This window comes from Phycodurus eques, chromosome 11 (assembly GCF_024500275.1).
Source record: "Phycodurus eques isolate BA_2022a chromosome 11, UOR_Pequ_1.1, whole genome shotgun sequence".
Taxonomy (NCBI): domain Eukaryota; kingdom Metazoa; phylum Chordata; class Actinopteri; order Syngnathiformes; family Syngnathidae; genus Phycodurus; species Phycodurus eques.
The window spans coordinates 16,878,827-16,895,291 of record NC_084535.1 but is presented as its reverse complement, the minus strand read 5'-3'; the positions used below and the strand labels follow the sequence as shown (position 1 = coordinate 16,895,291).

At 40.6% G+C, this 16,465-nt stretch overlaps 1 protein-coding gene across 4 annotated transcripts in view; it reads left to right on the top strand.

Moving 5' to 3' along the window:
- macrod2 (mono-ADP ribosylhydrolase 2) overlaps positions 1-16,465 on the top strand; it is a 459,456-nt gene that overhangs the window by 322,127 nt on the left and 120,864 nt on the right. For all 4 annotated transcript variants that reach the window (XM_061690718.1, XM_061690717.1, XM_061690716.1 and 1 more), the window contains exon 8: positions 15,342-15,415. In XM_061690718.1, coding sequence (XP_061546702.1) covers positions 15,342-15,415 — 74 coding nt within the window. The remainder of the gene's footprint in view (positions 1-15,341; positions 15,416-16,465) is intronic.

Here is a 16,465-nt window from a genome sequence, read left to right as displayed (position 1 = left end):
TTTAGTTGCCAGCAGATTAGACATTAGACATAGGCTTTGCTCCTGCCAATAATGTGCTCAGTTTTCTCTTTCTCAGTATTAGCTGTTTGGTCATGGCTTGAATCGACAGTATTTGGTTGGTTGGTTGATTTCTCAAAAGTATGAGTACCCAGGAACTTGAAGCTGCTGGTAACCTGTTAATGCCGATGCCAGCTGAAATAACACCACCAGCTTCTTGCCCTACACAGGAGGGCCAGACCCGTGATTAGAAACCGGGGCATTTGGACTCTGAACCAGACATGATAACCACTGCTTCATCATGCTGCCTTCAAACTTCATATACAATACACGCTAATACAAATAAATGAACATGATCACATGCAGGCATTTTGCTGTTAAACAGCTGTTTTAGTGCAACAGAGAAATTTATATAGCAGGGTGGAGGTTGATCATTGTTGTTACTGTATGCTGCTGGTGAGGGCACAGCTTATTCCAGTTCATTGTTTAGTATTGCACTGCTAGTGGGGGCCCGTCATAGCACTCTGCCAGACGCCCCTTACTTCAAAGTACAAGGCATTGCTGAGCCAAGCGTGCTGCTGAGGGGAGGTATTAAAGGCTGTTCAATAAATAAACAGCTTACCACTTCCTATGACTGCATCTCCACAGAACAATGCAGCTGATTAGGGATGAAGATCCACACAGCAGAGGGCAAATAGAGGATGGATTTTCAAAAAAGAACTGCAGTGTAGGGTCTCAAGTGTAGTATGCTATTGTTAATGCATTTTCCCTGTACTCCCTGAAATACCATACTCTGAAAAGGGTTCTCCTCTTTTTTGGCAAGCTTTTGGCAGTTTTTTTCCACTTGAGATCAGTGGTCCCCAACCAGTGGCCTATGGAACATTTGGTACCGGAATGTGCACAGTGGTTGACCCCAAACATATTGTATTGATCATCAGGGTGTGAAATAAGTTTTATTTTGAAAATCAGGTGCATCCGCCTGTGCCACTGTCAAAGCGCTTACTTTGGTCATGTCCTACAGCAGGGGTGTCAAACTCAAATTCACGGTGGGCCAAAATAAAAAATTGGGACAACGTCGCGGGCCAAACTCAATATTTAATGAAAAATCACTGCGATGTGCATGTTTCCCTTTTCTGCAGAAATGTAGCGTTAAAGTTTATCATTGACAACAAACTTAAATTTTGCTGAAACACTGAATCTGGAATAAACAAGCTTTAAATATTATAAACACGAGAAATCAAATTTGCGATAAAAGACATCAGTGGTATGTGTTTGTTGTTTTGTATTTAAATAGATAACATGAATTCTTCTGTCTCTCTATCTTCTATTTATCTGTCTCCAACTACCTTTCTTTTTGATGTAAATCTTTTTTCAAAGGCCAACAACAAAACAGCCCAAAGAAATAAGAATGTCCTTCAATAAAAATCCAAACCTCAAACTATTAACAGTCCCTGGCCAGGAGTTGATAAAGGGCATTAACAAAAACATTAATTCAATTATGTTATATTCTTTGTTACAGCCATGTTGCTCCGCACACGACTAACAGGTCTATCTTTTACTTTAGTGAACAGATAATCTTCCTCCCACTTGTCTTGGAAGTTAACCGTTTTCCATCTTTCGTTTGGCCATTTTTGGGAAGGGGAAGTGTAAATTTGCTCGAGGAGACTGGTAGCATAGTTGCTAACGACTGCAACAGAAAGGGAAGGGGCGCTCGCCGGTCTAGACTGATGGGCCGACACACTAGCAAAGCATTCTGGGATTTGTAATATTAGTGGCGCATGTGCTACATACTGGCGGGCCAGCTCTTATACACATTTGATATGGTCTTGCGGGCCAAATATAATCACATCGTGGGCCAAATTTGGCCACCTGGCCTGAGTTTGACATATATGTCCTACAGGAAAAGAAGCAAGCTCACAAGCTAGCAAAAATGAGTAAAACGTATTTGGAGAGCTTCTTGGGAAAGGTGAAAAGGCCAAGTGATGAGACAGAAGAAGAGCCTACAGCTTCCAAGAAGGAGACGATATCAGCAGTCTTTCTTAAAATGCAGATTTCGCCCAGTGTGTAATATGTGGCAGAGGCTTGCAAATACGGCAATAAAGCCTTTAAAAACTGCCAAAAAATTCACTGAACACCTTCCTTCCATTTCCAAAATCCTGTCTTTGTGAAGTGTGATTTTCTCCCATAAATTACATCAACATTCAGCGTAATGGTAATTTGTATGTTTAATCTTTTTGTTTTGTTTTTTTGTCTATACCTGTCCATCAAAATATTGGATTTGGCACTGTGGCTTTATACCATCAAGATCAATTTATATTCAACAATTACAGACAAAATGTGAGTGAAAGTAACATCTTCCCAATGTTTCTCTGAGTTTAAAGCATGAGGCTGGAAAATATCTTCATTTGGGTTTGGTTGTACGTATGTACAGGACATAAGTGGTTAGCTTTGGCCATCTACGCTCTCCTAATTGCCATTCTTGTGTAAATAAAATTTTTTGAGTGTGACGTGTATAATTAAAAATAATGTGTGTATATATATATATATATATATATATAAAATAAAAAATGTAATGCAGCGAGAGAGAGAGAGAGAGAGAGAGAGAGAGAGAGAGAGAGAGAGAGTGAGAATCTAAATCAGGGATGCAGTGTTTTTTTGCTGTTATTTATTGTATTTATTGAAACCTCCAAAAAAAGATAACAAACAGTAACACTATCATTAACCCCATCTGTGGAACATGGATATTTGACCTTCTTTCTCTTTTGCGCGAACCCTTTTTTGTATACCTCTCTCTCAGTTGAATTGAAATAATAATTGTGTCCTTAAATTGCTTATGCATAAATATTTCCACACTTCAGCTACTGTCAGAAAACACACTACTCCCCTACTCTTAACACTGTGACTGAAAACAATGTATCCAAGTTCTTCTTTGTTGGGAAACAGAGATTTGTCAGGAAAGCGAATACTAATTGATATTGTCTCTCACTCCTCCATATTCCAGAGGACTCAGTCACCATTGACAGATGATGGCAGAGCAGGAAGCTTGGGTGTAGCAGGGGGGGACAGGGGGTACCTTCTACACATAGGAAGAGAAATGAGGGCTCACACTGGGCTGACAGTCTAATCCCTCAATCAGGCCCATTAAACGCAACAGCATTTCAGCACGGACAGTGTGTTGGAAGTACCACCCGTAAACAAACTGGTACCCACTGTGGGCCACAGGGTCACCTAGCATGATAGAGGTTATTAAGTGCTACTCCTGTTTGTACATCAATCACAGCCATGTGACTTAAGTTTAAATGGATTATTCCTTCCAAGGTGGAGGCACTTCTTAATGTCTCACAAGATATGTGCCAAAAGTCAGGTACCTCTACTTAGAGAGGTTATTTTGTCTTTATTTATACTGTTGGACTGTTTTTTAGACACATGCTTCAACACTAGTAAATCTAGATCACAGCTTTGCTGCTGCAGGAAAAAAAAAAAATCAGCATCCTTGTAATGATCTGTTTAGAAGCCTTCTGCTCAGATCAAGGTTAGCAAAGAGCCAGGGTCCCACCAATAGTAATAGCAAAAGCAAAGACAAACAATATCTGCTATTCACCTGACAGATGTCATGCCACATTTGCATTTACTGTATAACCCAATCGAAGCTGTAAACTGACCTCAGTGCAGCAATGCTATTGCTCCTCATTGGATGTATATCTCCGTATTTACTGTTCACACTCCACCTTGTGTCTCAGTGATAAATCTGAAGACTGTTGACAGAGATGTACCACTGACTAGTGCCGCTGTGAGATATACTTGTGTAATCCACCCGAACTTGACGGGATTGCCCATGGTTCAGTTCTCCACATCTGTCCAGATCAAAGGTGTTAAGTGCTAAGGATTCTTTCCTCCAACCCAGCATCACACCAGCAGTCTTCATTCCTTTAGGATTAAGGAAGCTTGGAGACATTTATGACACCTTATCTTTCAACAGTGTTATCTTGCCTTTTGTCGCCAGTGATGGCCAGGCAGGTACACTCACTCCCTCTGGCAAAACTGAGAGTTTACAACAGTGAGCTTACTCTGGTTGGGGGACACTGGGGGGCACAGATGCATCTAAAGCCAGTCTCCAGCAAGTGGTTATGATCAGGTTATTTTGCTTTGTTTTAGATTGGGAATTTCTCATCATGTCTGGATTTCCACCACAGGGTGTGTAGGAAGGAGGACGGTAGATGTGACAACTACATACAAAGGTGTGATATCATATTGCCAATAATGTCAACAAAGAAAATAAACAGAGCACATATGCAGGCTTACATTTGTAAAGAAGCAACACAAAATATATTAAATTATTACTGAGCCTCCTTTTACATTCAATCATAGCAATGCATGCTTCAAAGTGATAACTTTCTTGTAACCCATCAGTGGGCAGCAGAGGGTCATAAACTGTGACTGTCACCCAAAGAAAAGAGTTCATACCTTTTTGAAATGAAAATGCCCCCAAAAACATATGTACTGTCCTTTATCGAAATAGGAGTTACAAGCTTTTGCTCATGTACAGAAAAGACCTTCCCCACCTCAGATCAAATGATGAAGGGGGTTCTCAACCATCAAAAGGGAAAGCATCATCTTCTTTTAGTTTTGGGTGTCCCGTTAGGGGTCGCCACAGTATGTCATCTTTTTCCAAGTAAGCCTATCTCCTGCATCCTCCTCTCTAACACCAACTGCCCTCATGTCTTCCCTCACTACATCCATCAACCTTCTCTTTGGTCTTCTTCTAGCTCTCTTGCCAGGCAGCTCCATTACTCAACATCTTTCTTCCAATATATTTCTCTCCTCTGGATGTGTCCAAACCATCAAAGTCTGCTCTCTCTGACTTTGTCTCCAACACATCTAACCTTGGCCGTCCCTCAGATGAGCTAATTTCTAATCCTATCCAACCTGGTCATTCCTCGAGAGAACCTAGAAATCTTTATTTCTCCCACTTCCAACTCTGCTTCCTGTCTTCTCTTTAGCACCACTGTCTCTAATCTGTACATCATGGCTAGCCTCACCACTGTCTTTACCTTTCAACCTAGCAGACTCTTCTCTCACATAACATACCTGACACCTTCATCCACCCGTTCTAACCCACTTGGACCTGTTTCTTCACTTCCTTACCACACTCACCATTGCTCTGGACGGTTGACCCCAAGTATTTAGTCCACCACCCTCGCTATCTCTTCTTCCTGTAGCCTTACTCTTCCCCCTCCACCCCTCTCATTTATGCACATATTCTGTCTTCAGCTAATCTTCGTTCTTCTCCTTTCAAGTGCATGGCTCCATCTTTCTAACAGTTACTCCATCTGCTCCCTGCTTTCACTGCAGATCACAGTCATCTGCAAACATCATGGTCCACGGGGATTCCAGTCTAACCTCATCTGTCAGCCTATCCATCACCACTGCAAACAGGAAGGGGCTCTGGGCTGATCCCTGAAGCAGTCCCACCTCCACATTAAATTCCTCTGTCACACCTACAGCACACCTCACCACTGTTTTGCTGCCGTCATACATGTCCTGTACTATTCTAACATACTTCTCTCCCACTCCAAACTTCCGCATGCAGTACCACAGTTCGTCTCTGGGTACTCTGTCATAGGCTTTCTCAAGATTGACAAAGACACAATGTAGCTCCTTCTGTACTTCTCCATCAACACCTTCAAGGCAAATAATGCATCTGTGGTACGCTTTCTAGGCATGAAACCATACTGTTGCTCGCAAATACTCACATCTGCCCTGAGTCTAGCCTCCACTACTCTTTCCCATAACTTCATTGTGTGGCTCATGAACTTTATTCCTCTATAGTTCCCACAGCTCTTGTTGAACCCTTGTACTTAAAAATGGGCACGAGCACACTTTTCCTCCATTCCTCAGGCATTTTCTCATCTGCTAGAATTCTGTTGAACAAGCTGGTCAAAAACTCCACAGCCACCTCTCCTAGATGCTTCCATACCTCCACAGGTATGTCATAAAGACCAAATGCCTTTCCATTTTTCATCCTCTTAGGTGCCTTTCTAAATCCCCCCCTTACTAATCATTGCCACTTCCTGGTCCACCACACTTGCCTGTTCTACTCTTCTTTCTCTCAAATGTTTCTCATTCATCAACTCCTCAAAGTATTATTTCCATCTATCCAGCACACTACTGGCACTAGTCACCACATTTCCATTTCTATCCTTAATCACCCTAACCTGCTGCACATCCTTCCCATCTCGATCCCTCTGTCTGGCCAACCTGTATAGATCATTTTCTCCTTCATTAGTGTCCAAACACGCATTCATGTCATCATATGCCTCTTCTTTGGCATTTACCACCGCTACCTTTTTTTTTTTTTACCAAGTACTCTCCTACCTGTGTCTCTGATCACCTTGGCTGTACTGGTCTAGTCCCCAAAATTGACTTTTTAATTGTTTGTATACAAGTTCGGTCTCTGGACTGGCTGTTTCCACCCATCAAGTAATTCCTGTTTCATCTGCCTAATCCCGAATGTGTGTCTGTGAGCTAGCTGTTCTGGATTGTTATCTCATTGTTACGAACACTCCAGGTTGTACACTACCTCTCGCTCCAAGTCAGTGAGGACACCCTCCAACTGACTCTTAAGGCTATGTTCACACTGGAGGTCAATTCAGATTTGTTTGTTTTTTTTGCCCAATGTGACATGGATCAGATTTTTCTTTATTTCAATGTAAACAGTACAATTCAGATTTTTTAATATCCGACCCTGGCCTCTTTCATCGCGTATGTGGATATCAATCAGATATGTATCCAATGCGAGTGCAGTATGGACACGCAGGTCGCACTCATCCGACCTGAAACAGACGTGACAAAAGCAATGGCGGATGAAAGAGCAGTGGGGAAAAGAAGATGCTTTAAAACTGATAAACTCCAGTTCCATAAAATATTTTAAATTGCCACAAATGCATCAGGACTGAGACGGTTTGCCTGGGGTTTTGTGTTTTAGGATGTTCCACATACAGTACAGGGATCCACTCTCCAATTGAAAGTGTAATTAAACGGTATGATGAGGAACTGCTGTCTGCGTGAAAGAAATTACAATCCATGCTGTCTTTGTGGGGGACTCGTGAGCTGTGCAGTTCGCACTTGCTTTTTTCGACTTGCAGCCCCCTAGCTCAGTCCGTAGTTGTAATTTTAGTGAAAATCATACTCTCCAGTGGCCCAGCAGCATACAGTATGTGGTGGGGACAACAGTCGCTCACGTGCATGAGACAGGGTCATCCCCTCAAAACAGGCTAATTTCAACAAGACAAAAACAATTGTGTGTAAAGTGTAATGTAATTCTTGATCTTTGGGGTATGTTGATAAAAGCATATCACAAACATGTTCTTAGGACACTTAAGATTGCTATAAAATGTGGAAAATCATCATAATATAGTGTAAGTCTCCTTTTAACTTGTACACTACTTCTTGTCCACCACAATGTTTTTAAAAGGTGTTAATTTTGGCATATAGGACAAAGCAGGGCATCATCTCAGTGGAATGTTTCCTATAAAGGTCATTGTCTGTACCATAAAACCTGATCTCTTTCGTTCTACTTTCCTTTTGTGTCTGTCATCCTCACATAGCATACTTCCACCTGTCTTTGTCTCTTTCTCCTTCTGTGGGCTGCAAAGTCGGTCATGGTCACAGCCTGCTGTGTGCCAGTGTTAGCACTGAACGAAGCTTGGGGCTATTTGACATCCACACATGGATGTCTGGAGTTCTGCGGCACTTCTCTGTCCTCCACCCTGGGTCACCTCACCTGTCCTGAGGGCCCTGACGGGATGGCAACGCTTTCCTCTTTCTTCCTTTTCCACTTGACATCACACTGATTTAGGTTGTGAAGCCCTCATCCACGATGATCTTAACGATGTCCCTGTGTTGATGTTAAGTAGGTTTAGTTTCAATCTTGCTGTACTATAAAATCTACATTCAGTGTTTTTAAAAGTGTGGGACTGTATGCCTCACCTCAGAGAGCATAAATCAATATCAGTTTTAGAATACCACCCATCCACTTCTTTCATCTTAACATTTCCCCTAATAAAATAAGATAAGAGGTCTGTCAGAGTACAGCACCAAAAGAATTTGTCTCTGCACACTTATATATTGCATGTGTAATTCCTTTCAAAATCAGCCCTCAATACGTGACTTCATAAAATTCTAAATGGCTTGCTCATCAACTCATTTTTGGAAATAGGCATCTTACAAAAGCTTGACTTGGTTGTTTAAATTGACTCATTTAAGATGCTTGCGTTAAACAGTCCTTCCGTTGTTGTTTCTCAACAGTAGATGTTTTTTTTAATCATTTGCTGCTGGTGATTTTTCAAATGTCAGATACTGCAACATTTGGTGATATGTTGCTTTATTGTAGACAGTTCATCAAAATGGATGACATGTTGAGACCTTGACCAACTCCAACTTTAGAGATGGGGAGAGATCCTGATATAACACAGGCACTTCTTTAAGAGGGAAAATTATCTTTTTTTTATTATTATTATTATTTGTAGAATTCAACAAGACCGTACCAGTGAGACACGATCTCACTGGGAAATCTCTTTTTTTTTTTTTTCCTCCATGCAGTATACCTAAAAAAGCAGGTATCCCCACAAGCCCACCAAAGAATCTCAAAGCTGGTGTACTTGCCGCAGTATATGAATACCAGTAGCTATATAAGAGCAAAAGATGCATGGCAATATTTCATTGCACAGACTTGCATTCAGCTCAATGACTTCCTTCCTCTCACTTTATCAGGTGGTGTAGCAGCACCTTGTCACTTCTTCTCACAAAAGACAAAACACCTGAGCTATACACGTTTGTTGTGAAAGTTAGTTCAATAGATATAGGAAGTGCAACGCTGGCAAGAAGTTATAAGGCATTTGTTCCAGTTGGATATGTCATTTTCTTTTCATATTCGTATGGACTTCCTCTTTCCACATCATCAAGACAAGAGTTTGAAATGTAAACTGCGAGTTGGATTGTTTAAACTATATAATCACTTGGACATCTAAATTTTAACCTTCATATTACACCTGTCTTGTTATAAACATCCATCCATCCATCCAATTTCCCTACTGCTTACCCTCATTTGTATTAAAAATGTCTAATGAATACATTAAAATGTGCCACAAAGTGACAATTTTATTGTCTGTGCCAGGGTTGCAGCATGGATTTTTGTTTCTGTTTATCAATATTAACACATGACCTCAATCCCCTAAATCCTAGAACTAAAAATATATTGATTCTGTTTAATATTGTATTACATAAAAGGAGACACTCACTTATCTTTCTAATTAGTTTGATAATGCTTTTAAATGTGGCCAAAAGATGCGAAAGTGTTTAATGAAAAGGTGAGGTTGTGCTAATTTAACACAGTTGACATACTTGCTGTGGTCACGTCTTTCATAATCTGCCTTTTCATTTCACAGGATGTATTATGAGAATACTATGAGAGTAAATTTTGCATCAGTATCGCTTTTTAACAAGATACAAGTCCTAAAAATCTACCCCTCTCGATCACACCCACCGTCTGTTTGCTGTGCTGTGCTTTGTGATGAAGTAAAGGGGCCTTGAGCAGAAATAACATTCTACCACCTGAGTCCTCATCAGCGCCTCAACACGGCACATATCCCATCAGTGCGCCTCACGAAGACAAATCTCCCTGAGCCGGCCATATTCCCAACATAGAACAGAACCGATCCAAGCAGCACAGAGACCCTAGAGGGCCCACCATCACCGCACCTGACGCCAGCATTCCACCTCCTGACAGATGAGCTTTCACCAAAACCTCCACACTCCACAAAGAACGAAAGGAGAATGAGTAAAATAATTCCCTTACAGTGATATTAGATTAGTTTGTCATGCTTGCACAGGATCATAAGGCTGCGCTTAAACTATGTTCCCAGCAACCCAGTTTTTCCAAAACATAGTGCGCTGTTTTTGGGGGGTTTGTTATGTTTGTTTTGTTTGTTTTTCCTGCAAACGGTCTACGGTCACGGTCTACCATGGTATCCATGACGAATGGGTGGAGGAAGGGCTCGAATGCTACCATTCGCCCCGCAGTTTACCACCCAGCATGTTCTGATGGGGTCCTTTACGTGTCTCATGTTCTTTCAAGACTTTCAAGGCTACGGATGAAACATGGATGCCCGGGAGCTTGGAACACGTTTGTGCTCCCGGCAGAGTTGAATGAAGGGACCCTGCCTCTCGAGTCAGCGTCTGTGCTGGGGGCACGTATTGCCACTAAATAAATGTTTGATGTTAGTTTCCTGTCAGCGGCACGGTGGACGACTGGTTAGAGCGTCAGCCTCACAGTTCTGAGGACCCGGGTTCAATCCCCGGCCCTGCCTGTGTGGAGTTTGCATGTTCTCCCCGTGCCTGCGTGGGGTTTCTCCGGGCACTCCGGTTTCCTCCCACATCCCAACCAAAAAAATTCATTAATTGGCGACTCTAAATTGCCTGTAGGTGTGACTGTGAGTGCGAATGGTTGTTTGTTTGTATGTACCCTGCGATTGGCTGGTAACCAGTTCATGGTGTACCCCACCTCCTGCCCGATGACACCTGGGATAGGCTCCAGCACGCCCGCGACCCTACTGAGGATAAGCGGCTCAGAAAATGGATGGATGGATAGTTTCCTGTCAGCAACTAATTCACAAGTTTCACCTTTACTCCACTACATTTCGTAAGTAAAATGTAAAGTATTTCTCACACATATGATATATTTCCCCTATGTTTGTCACTCAATACGACAAAATAAAATCCCAAGAAACTGTTCGTTGACATAATGACTGAACCGCAAAGCACAAAGTGCCTGTACTGACTGTTAAACAGCGACCTGAATGTATGTGGATGGGGCCTGGTTTGTTTTCTAACGTCTATTGTGTTTGCTGCTGTCAATCAAGAGGCCCTTCCCCTGTATAGCTCCTTTTATCTTTTTGTGGGGAGACATAAGAGCAAACAGTTACGGAGTTTATTCCAAAGTGTTCTGGCTGCATTAAAATCCGTTCTTATTTATTTCTGGACATAATTAGTAGCATTGTACTGTTCTACTTCTGTAGTATTTTCTTTGCTAATATTACGTGATGCATTTACGTGGGGCTGTTTGCTATTTTTAGGTGCACCACTCAGTGGTGGTTCTAGACCAATTTTACTGAGGGGGCCTGAACCAGGGGGTTTGTCAGAGGGACACATTCAACCCGCTTCTAGCTAAGCTTGTTTAACCTTAGCACAACAAAAAAGAAGCAAACCTGCAATATTAGCCTATTAAAATTATTTATATAGTAGGTTGCTGAAATGTTGTGTATACCTCTCCATTTTTTTGTCTTTAGTTCATAATGAAGAGACAAAAGGACATTGTCCTATCCCTGCACCACAAAGATAAATGACAATGAAGCGGACATTGAGACAGAGCCATAGGATGGTGTTGAGAAAGCTGAAGAGAGGCTAGTTGAGAGCGTCAGAGAGAGAGAGCCAGCGGAGTTGGGAGACGTTGGGTTTCAGAGAAGAGGACACAGAGTCGGAAAGAGAGACAGATAAAGATCCTGAGAGTGAGAAGGCTGAGAGTGAGATACAGAGTGTGAGAGACAGTCAAGAGAACATACAAGTATGTGAATCCATTAAATGAACATTCAATTAATGACTATTTCACAGGGATGATACATAAAACACTGCATTTCAGCAAATCTGCTGGTATAGTGACTAGTCAGACAGTACATTAATGTACTGAATACAATAAAAATACAATTAATAAATAGCATGAATAAATAAATAGTCAAGCAATTTAGACAATAGTGTATGCGTATACTGTACAGTATGTCTCTTCATTTGAACAGTAGACAAAAAGCAATGGAGGGGAATACATTACATTTCAGCAGCCCAGTATATAAATATTATTATTGTAATAGGCTACTGTTTCTTGGCTTCGTGTTGTGGTAAGGTCAGTGAATGGTTAGTCACCAACATCTTCTGACTCAAAGTCTTACCTTGTAACAATACAATATTGTGTGTGGCAATTGTTTCTTGCTAGTTCTGACTGCCTCTCATTCTTGCTTTTTTCTTCTTGCTCCTGGCAAATTACAGAAACATTTATTCTTAACCACGGTGTTCAGTGTTGCAACCCACTAAAGGATCCTGTGGTGGATGTAGTACGCCAATATTGCCCAAATATTGCCAAGCATACCGACTCGTTAGTAACGATGTGCATCCTTAAATATGCCTTACCGGCTAAATAAATATAGAATTAAAATAAATACAACCTAAAATTAAACTATCTATTTCAAAATTACTTTGTTTTACTACCAATACTTATGTACATTAATAATTAAATGTTAGAAAATTAATGTTGATGCTTTAAGACTTTGAATCAAGTAAGATTCTAAAAGGTGGCGTTAACTTCTGCCATACTTGTACTTTTACTCCAGTATCGCTTTCAGGTAATTTATATAATGTCATGGTTAACTGGAGCCTGAGAAACTGGTATGCACAGAATACCATGCAGGCACGGGAAGAACATGCAAACTCCCCACAGAGATGTTCCACTGGCGATTCAAACCTAGATCTCCTGACAATAAGGCAGACCTGCTAATCCATCATGCTACCTGTTTGATTATAGATTATACCAAATTATCAGTAATCCCTCTAAATTGTCACATCATAATTACTCAACTATAGCTGTCATTGAAATTTTCCGGAAGTTATCAGCCCCTTTGCAGCCTGACTAATGTGTCAAATCGTATGTGAAATGCGTGAGCTGTTTTACTCAAAGCCCCCTTTACTTCATGTATTATATTATGACTGATGTGTGCAGCATAATTATCAAATAAATAAAGAGCCTTGAAGAAACTACTCACTGAATTGGTTCAGTCTACCCAATAATGTTTGCCCATTGACGATGACCAGATGTTCTATTATGTTTGAGCTACATTCAGGATGTCTCAGCCTAATTCATTTTATTTGTCTTAAGGCATTACACAGTGAGCACAAATGTGGACTATATAACTCATTCAATTTCCTTTTCTGGCCTTATTTTTATGATGCTCTTTTCCTAGACAGCTGGTTCTTTTTTAGCATAGTTTTTTGTCTTCTTCACATCTGTTTGCCAATACTACATGACAGTGTGGGTTGCTATGTTGGTATAGAATTTTAATTTTGTCCACAATATATAAAATGGTGATCATGCTGCAAAGTTAAGTACGTATAGAGGAGTCGTGTGACCTACAAACTGATTTGGTGTGCTGGTTTATGTTCTTAGTGCAGATTTCCTGCAGCCAAGTTACTAAGGACTGAACCCTCAGTGAACGATCTGCAAACACGCAGCCTAATGCAGCCTCAGAGCTGAAATGCTCTCACTGCTGGCCTGAATGCTACTCACATCTTGCTTGCAGAGAAGCTCAGCAACAGGTCTTCACCACCCTCGGTGTAACTTAACTTTTCCTGCGAGGCACAGAGGGAAATAAAAGGAGGAAAAACCAAAAAGAAGACAAACACCAATAGTCAGACAGCGGAGAGTTCTGTGAATTGTAGTTTCATTGTTACTGTCAAGTCTATAAACTTTACAGAACAGTTATTTATTGACTTTGACCTCTAGTTCTCTTGCGTGTGAGATGACATCATTCAGGCAATGTTAGGATTGATTGCTTTCGCTTATCCATTTTTCTTCACATGCACCTTAAAATGTCTTTGCAACACTTGCAAACCCATTTCATAGGTCATACAATGTTATATCAATGGCCATGACCCAGGAAGAAAAAAACAGATCTGAGAAAGTGACCTGTGCAATAACCAACCAGCTACGAATGTGGCATGGCCCTTGTACCAGTCGATATGGGTTGAAATTGAGGTCTTGACTCCTGTCATTTCAGCAAAGAGAGTGTCCCTTGCAATCTCTGGTCCCTTATTCTGGGATTATTATATGGAAGAGTGCCCATGTTGGTTTGTTGCCTTCCTAATTATTTTTAGTCTTTTAAGTTTGTACAATTCTAAACAGTATAGGCCTGATTTATTACAGGTTTGCGCGTGCAAAAACAGTAGCAAAGTTGATTGCTCATCCAAACAAGATGTGGAAGCTGATATACTGTAGTAATGGGGCAGCCAGGATTGTGTCTGCCAAATGCACAAAATTTCTGCATTTATTTTGCGCATTCTAGATGAAGTATAAGCACATAGATGAATTTCGCACATCCAATGTGATTTATCAGACCTGAGACAAACTGATTTTGTGTCTTTAAATAGTGCGTCTGAAAGGTAGGTGCAAACGAGCATGCAAAGTGGTGCCAAAAAAGCCCTAACAAAATGAGAAGCCACGGGGATAACTCTACCACTCGTAAACCTTTTTGAATTGTCAGAAACAAAAATGATGGTGACATATCGTTACTTCTGAATGATCTGATACAGTATGTCACATAAAGGTGCCATGCCATTATCACCTATGACAAAACACTGCATCAACTCTGTTTACATCATTTCAGCGCATTTTGAGTATTGATGCTGTTATCTCCCAAATTTTAAAGGCAGTATAACCCAGGATGGGCAAATGCATACAATTCCCACACAATCGGGGTGGGTTAAATCAAACAAAGCATGGCTTTTACACAGTTGCTGGCTTCCTCAAAATTAGGGGAGCCATAGATTTCTTTTGTCTTCCACTTTCAATTCCATCACTTCAAACTTCATTTTGTGCTTGCAGCGCTCTTACTATTTTCCACAGTGAAAACCATCACCGCCACCTAAAGAACAAAAACCTCTTAAATATGACAGTCTCCATTACTTTTACAGCTGTTTACCAACAGCGTGCAGTCTGTTAGAGTAAGTGAACATTCAATTTCGCACCTTCTATTTAAGATCTTAGTAAAGGATTTTCATCTTAGTAGGTGCGCCAACCAACAGCGTGCACAAACTGTTAGACTGAACACACAATATAGCACCCACTATTTGGGATCAGAGTAAATCATCCCTGAAGTATGTTTTGTGGAATTCCTATTAATGGTGAAATACTTTCTTGACAAAAATAGTCTTTGTTTTGTTGTCTCACAAGGCTCATCTGTGAGTGGATAGCAAACTTGCAGCTTTGACTGACCGGCAACAATTTATATAGTCCCAAATAAAGTCGCAATCACATGCTCTTGTTGTCGATACTGTACAGTATGTGGCCTTGAGGCTGGAACACAGAACAATCACTAACAGTGGAACATCATAAGAGGAAAATCAGTACAATACAAAAGAATGATAAAATGAGGGAAAAAACACTGTATATCTAATGAATCCAGTTTAACCTACAGTACATGTCTTGTACACACTGTTATTGACATTGTTTGTCTTTCCTTTCATAGGGTTTCCCAATGAGCCTGCAGGTGACATTGCTCTGAACACAGTTAAAAGTTGGATCGAAGAGAATCCTAATACAGTAAGACATGCTTGTGTATCCCCCAGTGTCTGTTTTCTTTGACTCGTTATGAATGAGCATGATTGGACCAGCGCAGTGACACAAAACACTCATTTCCACGTGTCCTTGTACTTGATGACATCTCATCTATCTGCCTCGCTTGATCAACCATCAAGTTTGAGGTCTGCATTCCTTATCAAATTAAAAGCCAGTCTGAGACTAATCAGACCTTAAATGGTCTGTTGACTTTTTAATTGCTGCTGAGGAGTACGAGCAAACTCAAGCACATAAACACATCAGATGAAATAATCTATGATGGGTTTTTGTTCCATGAATTACTGAGGTCTCATTCGGGACATGACAAATTCATTTTACTTAAAGAAATTGTACACGGTGATTTATTTGGTGGTACACATTATCTCAAGTGAAAAGCTTATGAAATTGAATGAATCAAGCAATTAGATGCTCCTTTTTAGCTCTACAAAATATTTGTCATTTGGAATAACAACTACCAGTGACTTGATAAAATTCATTTTGTATCAATACAGTACACAATATATATAATGAATAAATAAATAAACAACAGTAATCGGCATGGCGGAAGAGTGGTGACATGGTCCACCTCATAGATCTGAGGTTGAAGGTTCAAATCCTTCCTGTGTAATTTGCATGTTCACTGCAGGATTGTGTTGGTTTCCTCAGAGTACTCCAGCTTCTTCTCACATTCTTAAAACATGCATGTTAGTTTTATTGACTCTGATTAAGGCTCTAAATTGTCTGTAGGTGTGAATATGAGCATGAATTTTTTTTTTACTATCTGTGCCATACAATTGGCTGGTGACCAGTGCAGGGTGCATTGTGGGTCTCACCTAAAGACAGCAGGGATAGGCTACAGCTCAACCACGACCCCAGTGAGGATAAGCATTTTAGAAAATGTATGAATGTTGTAGCGTGTATCGGTCAAAATGAAAATGTAATTAATTTGTGAAAAGATACAAAGGAAGGTAAACGCCTGCGTTACTTACGGTTTAGTGTAATTTTAAGTTTAATCATTAAAATCAAACTAATTTG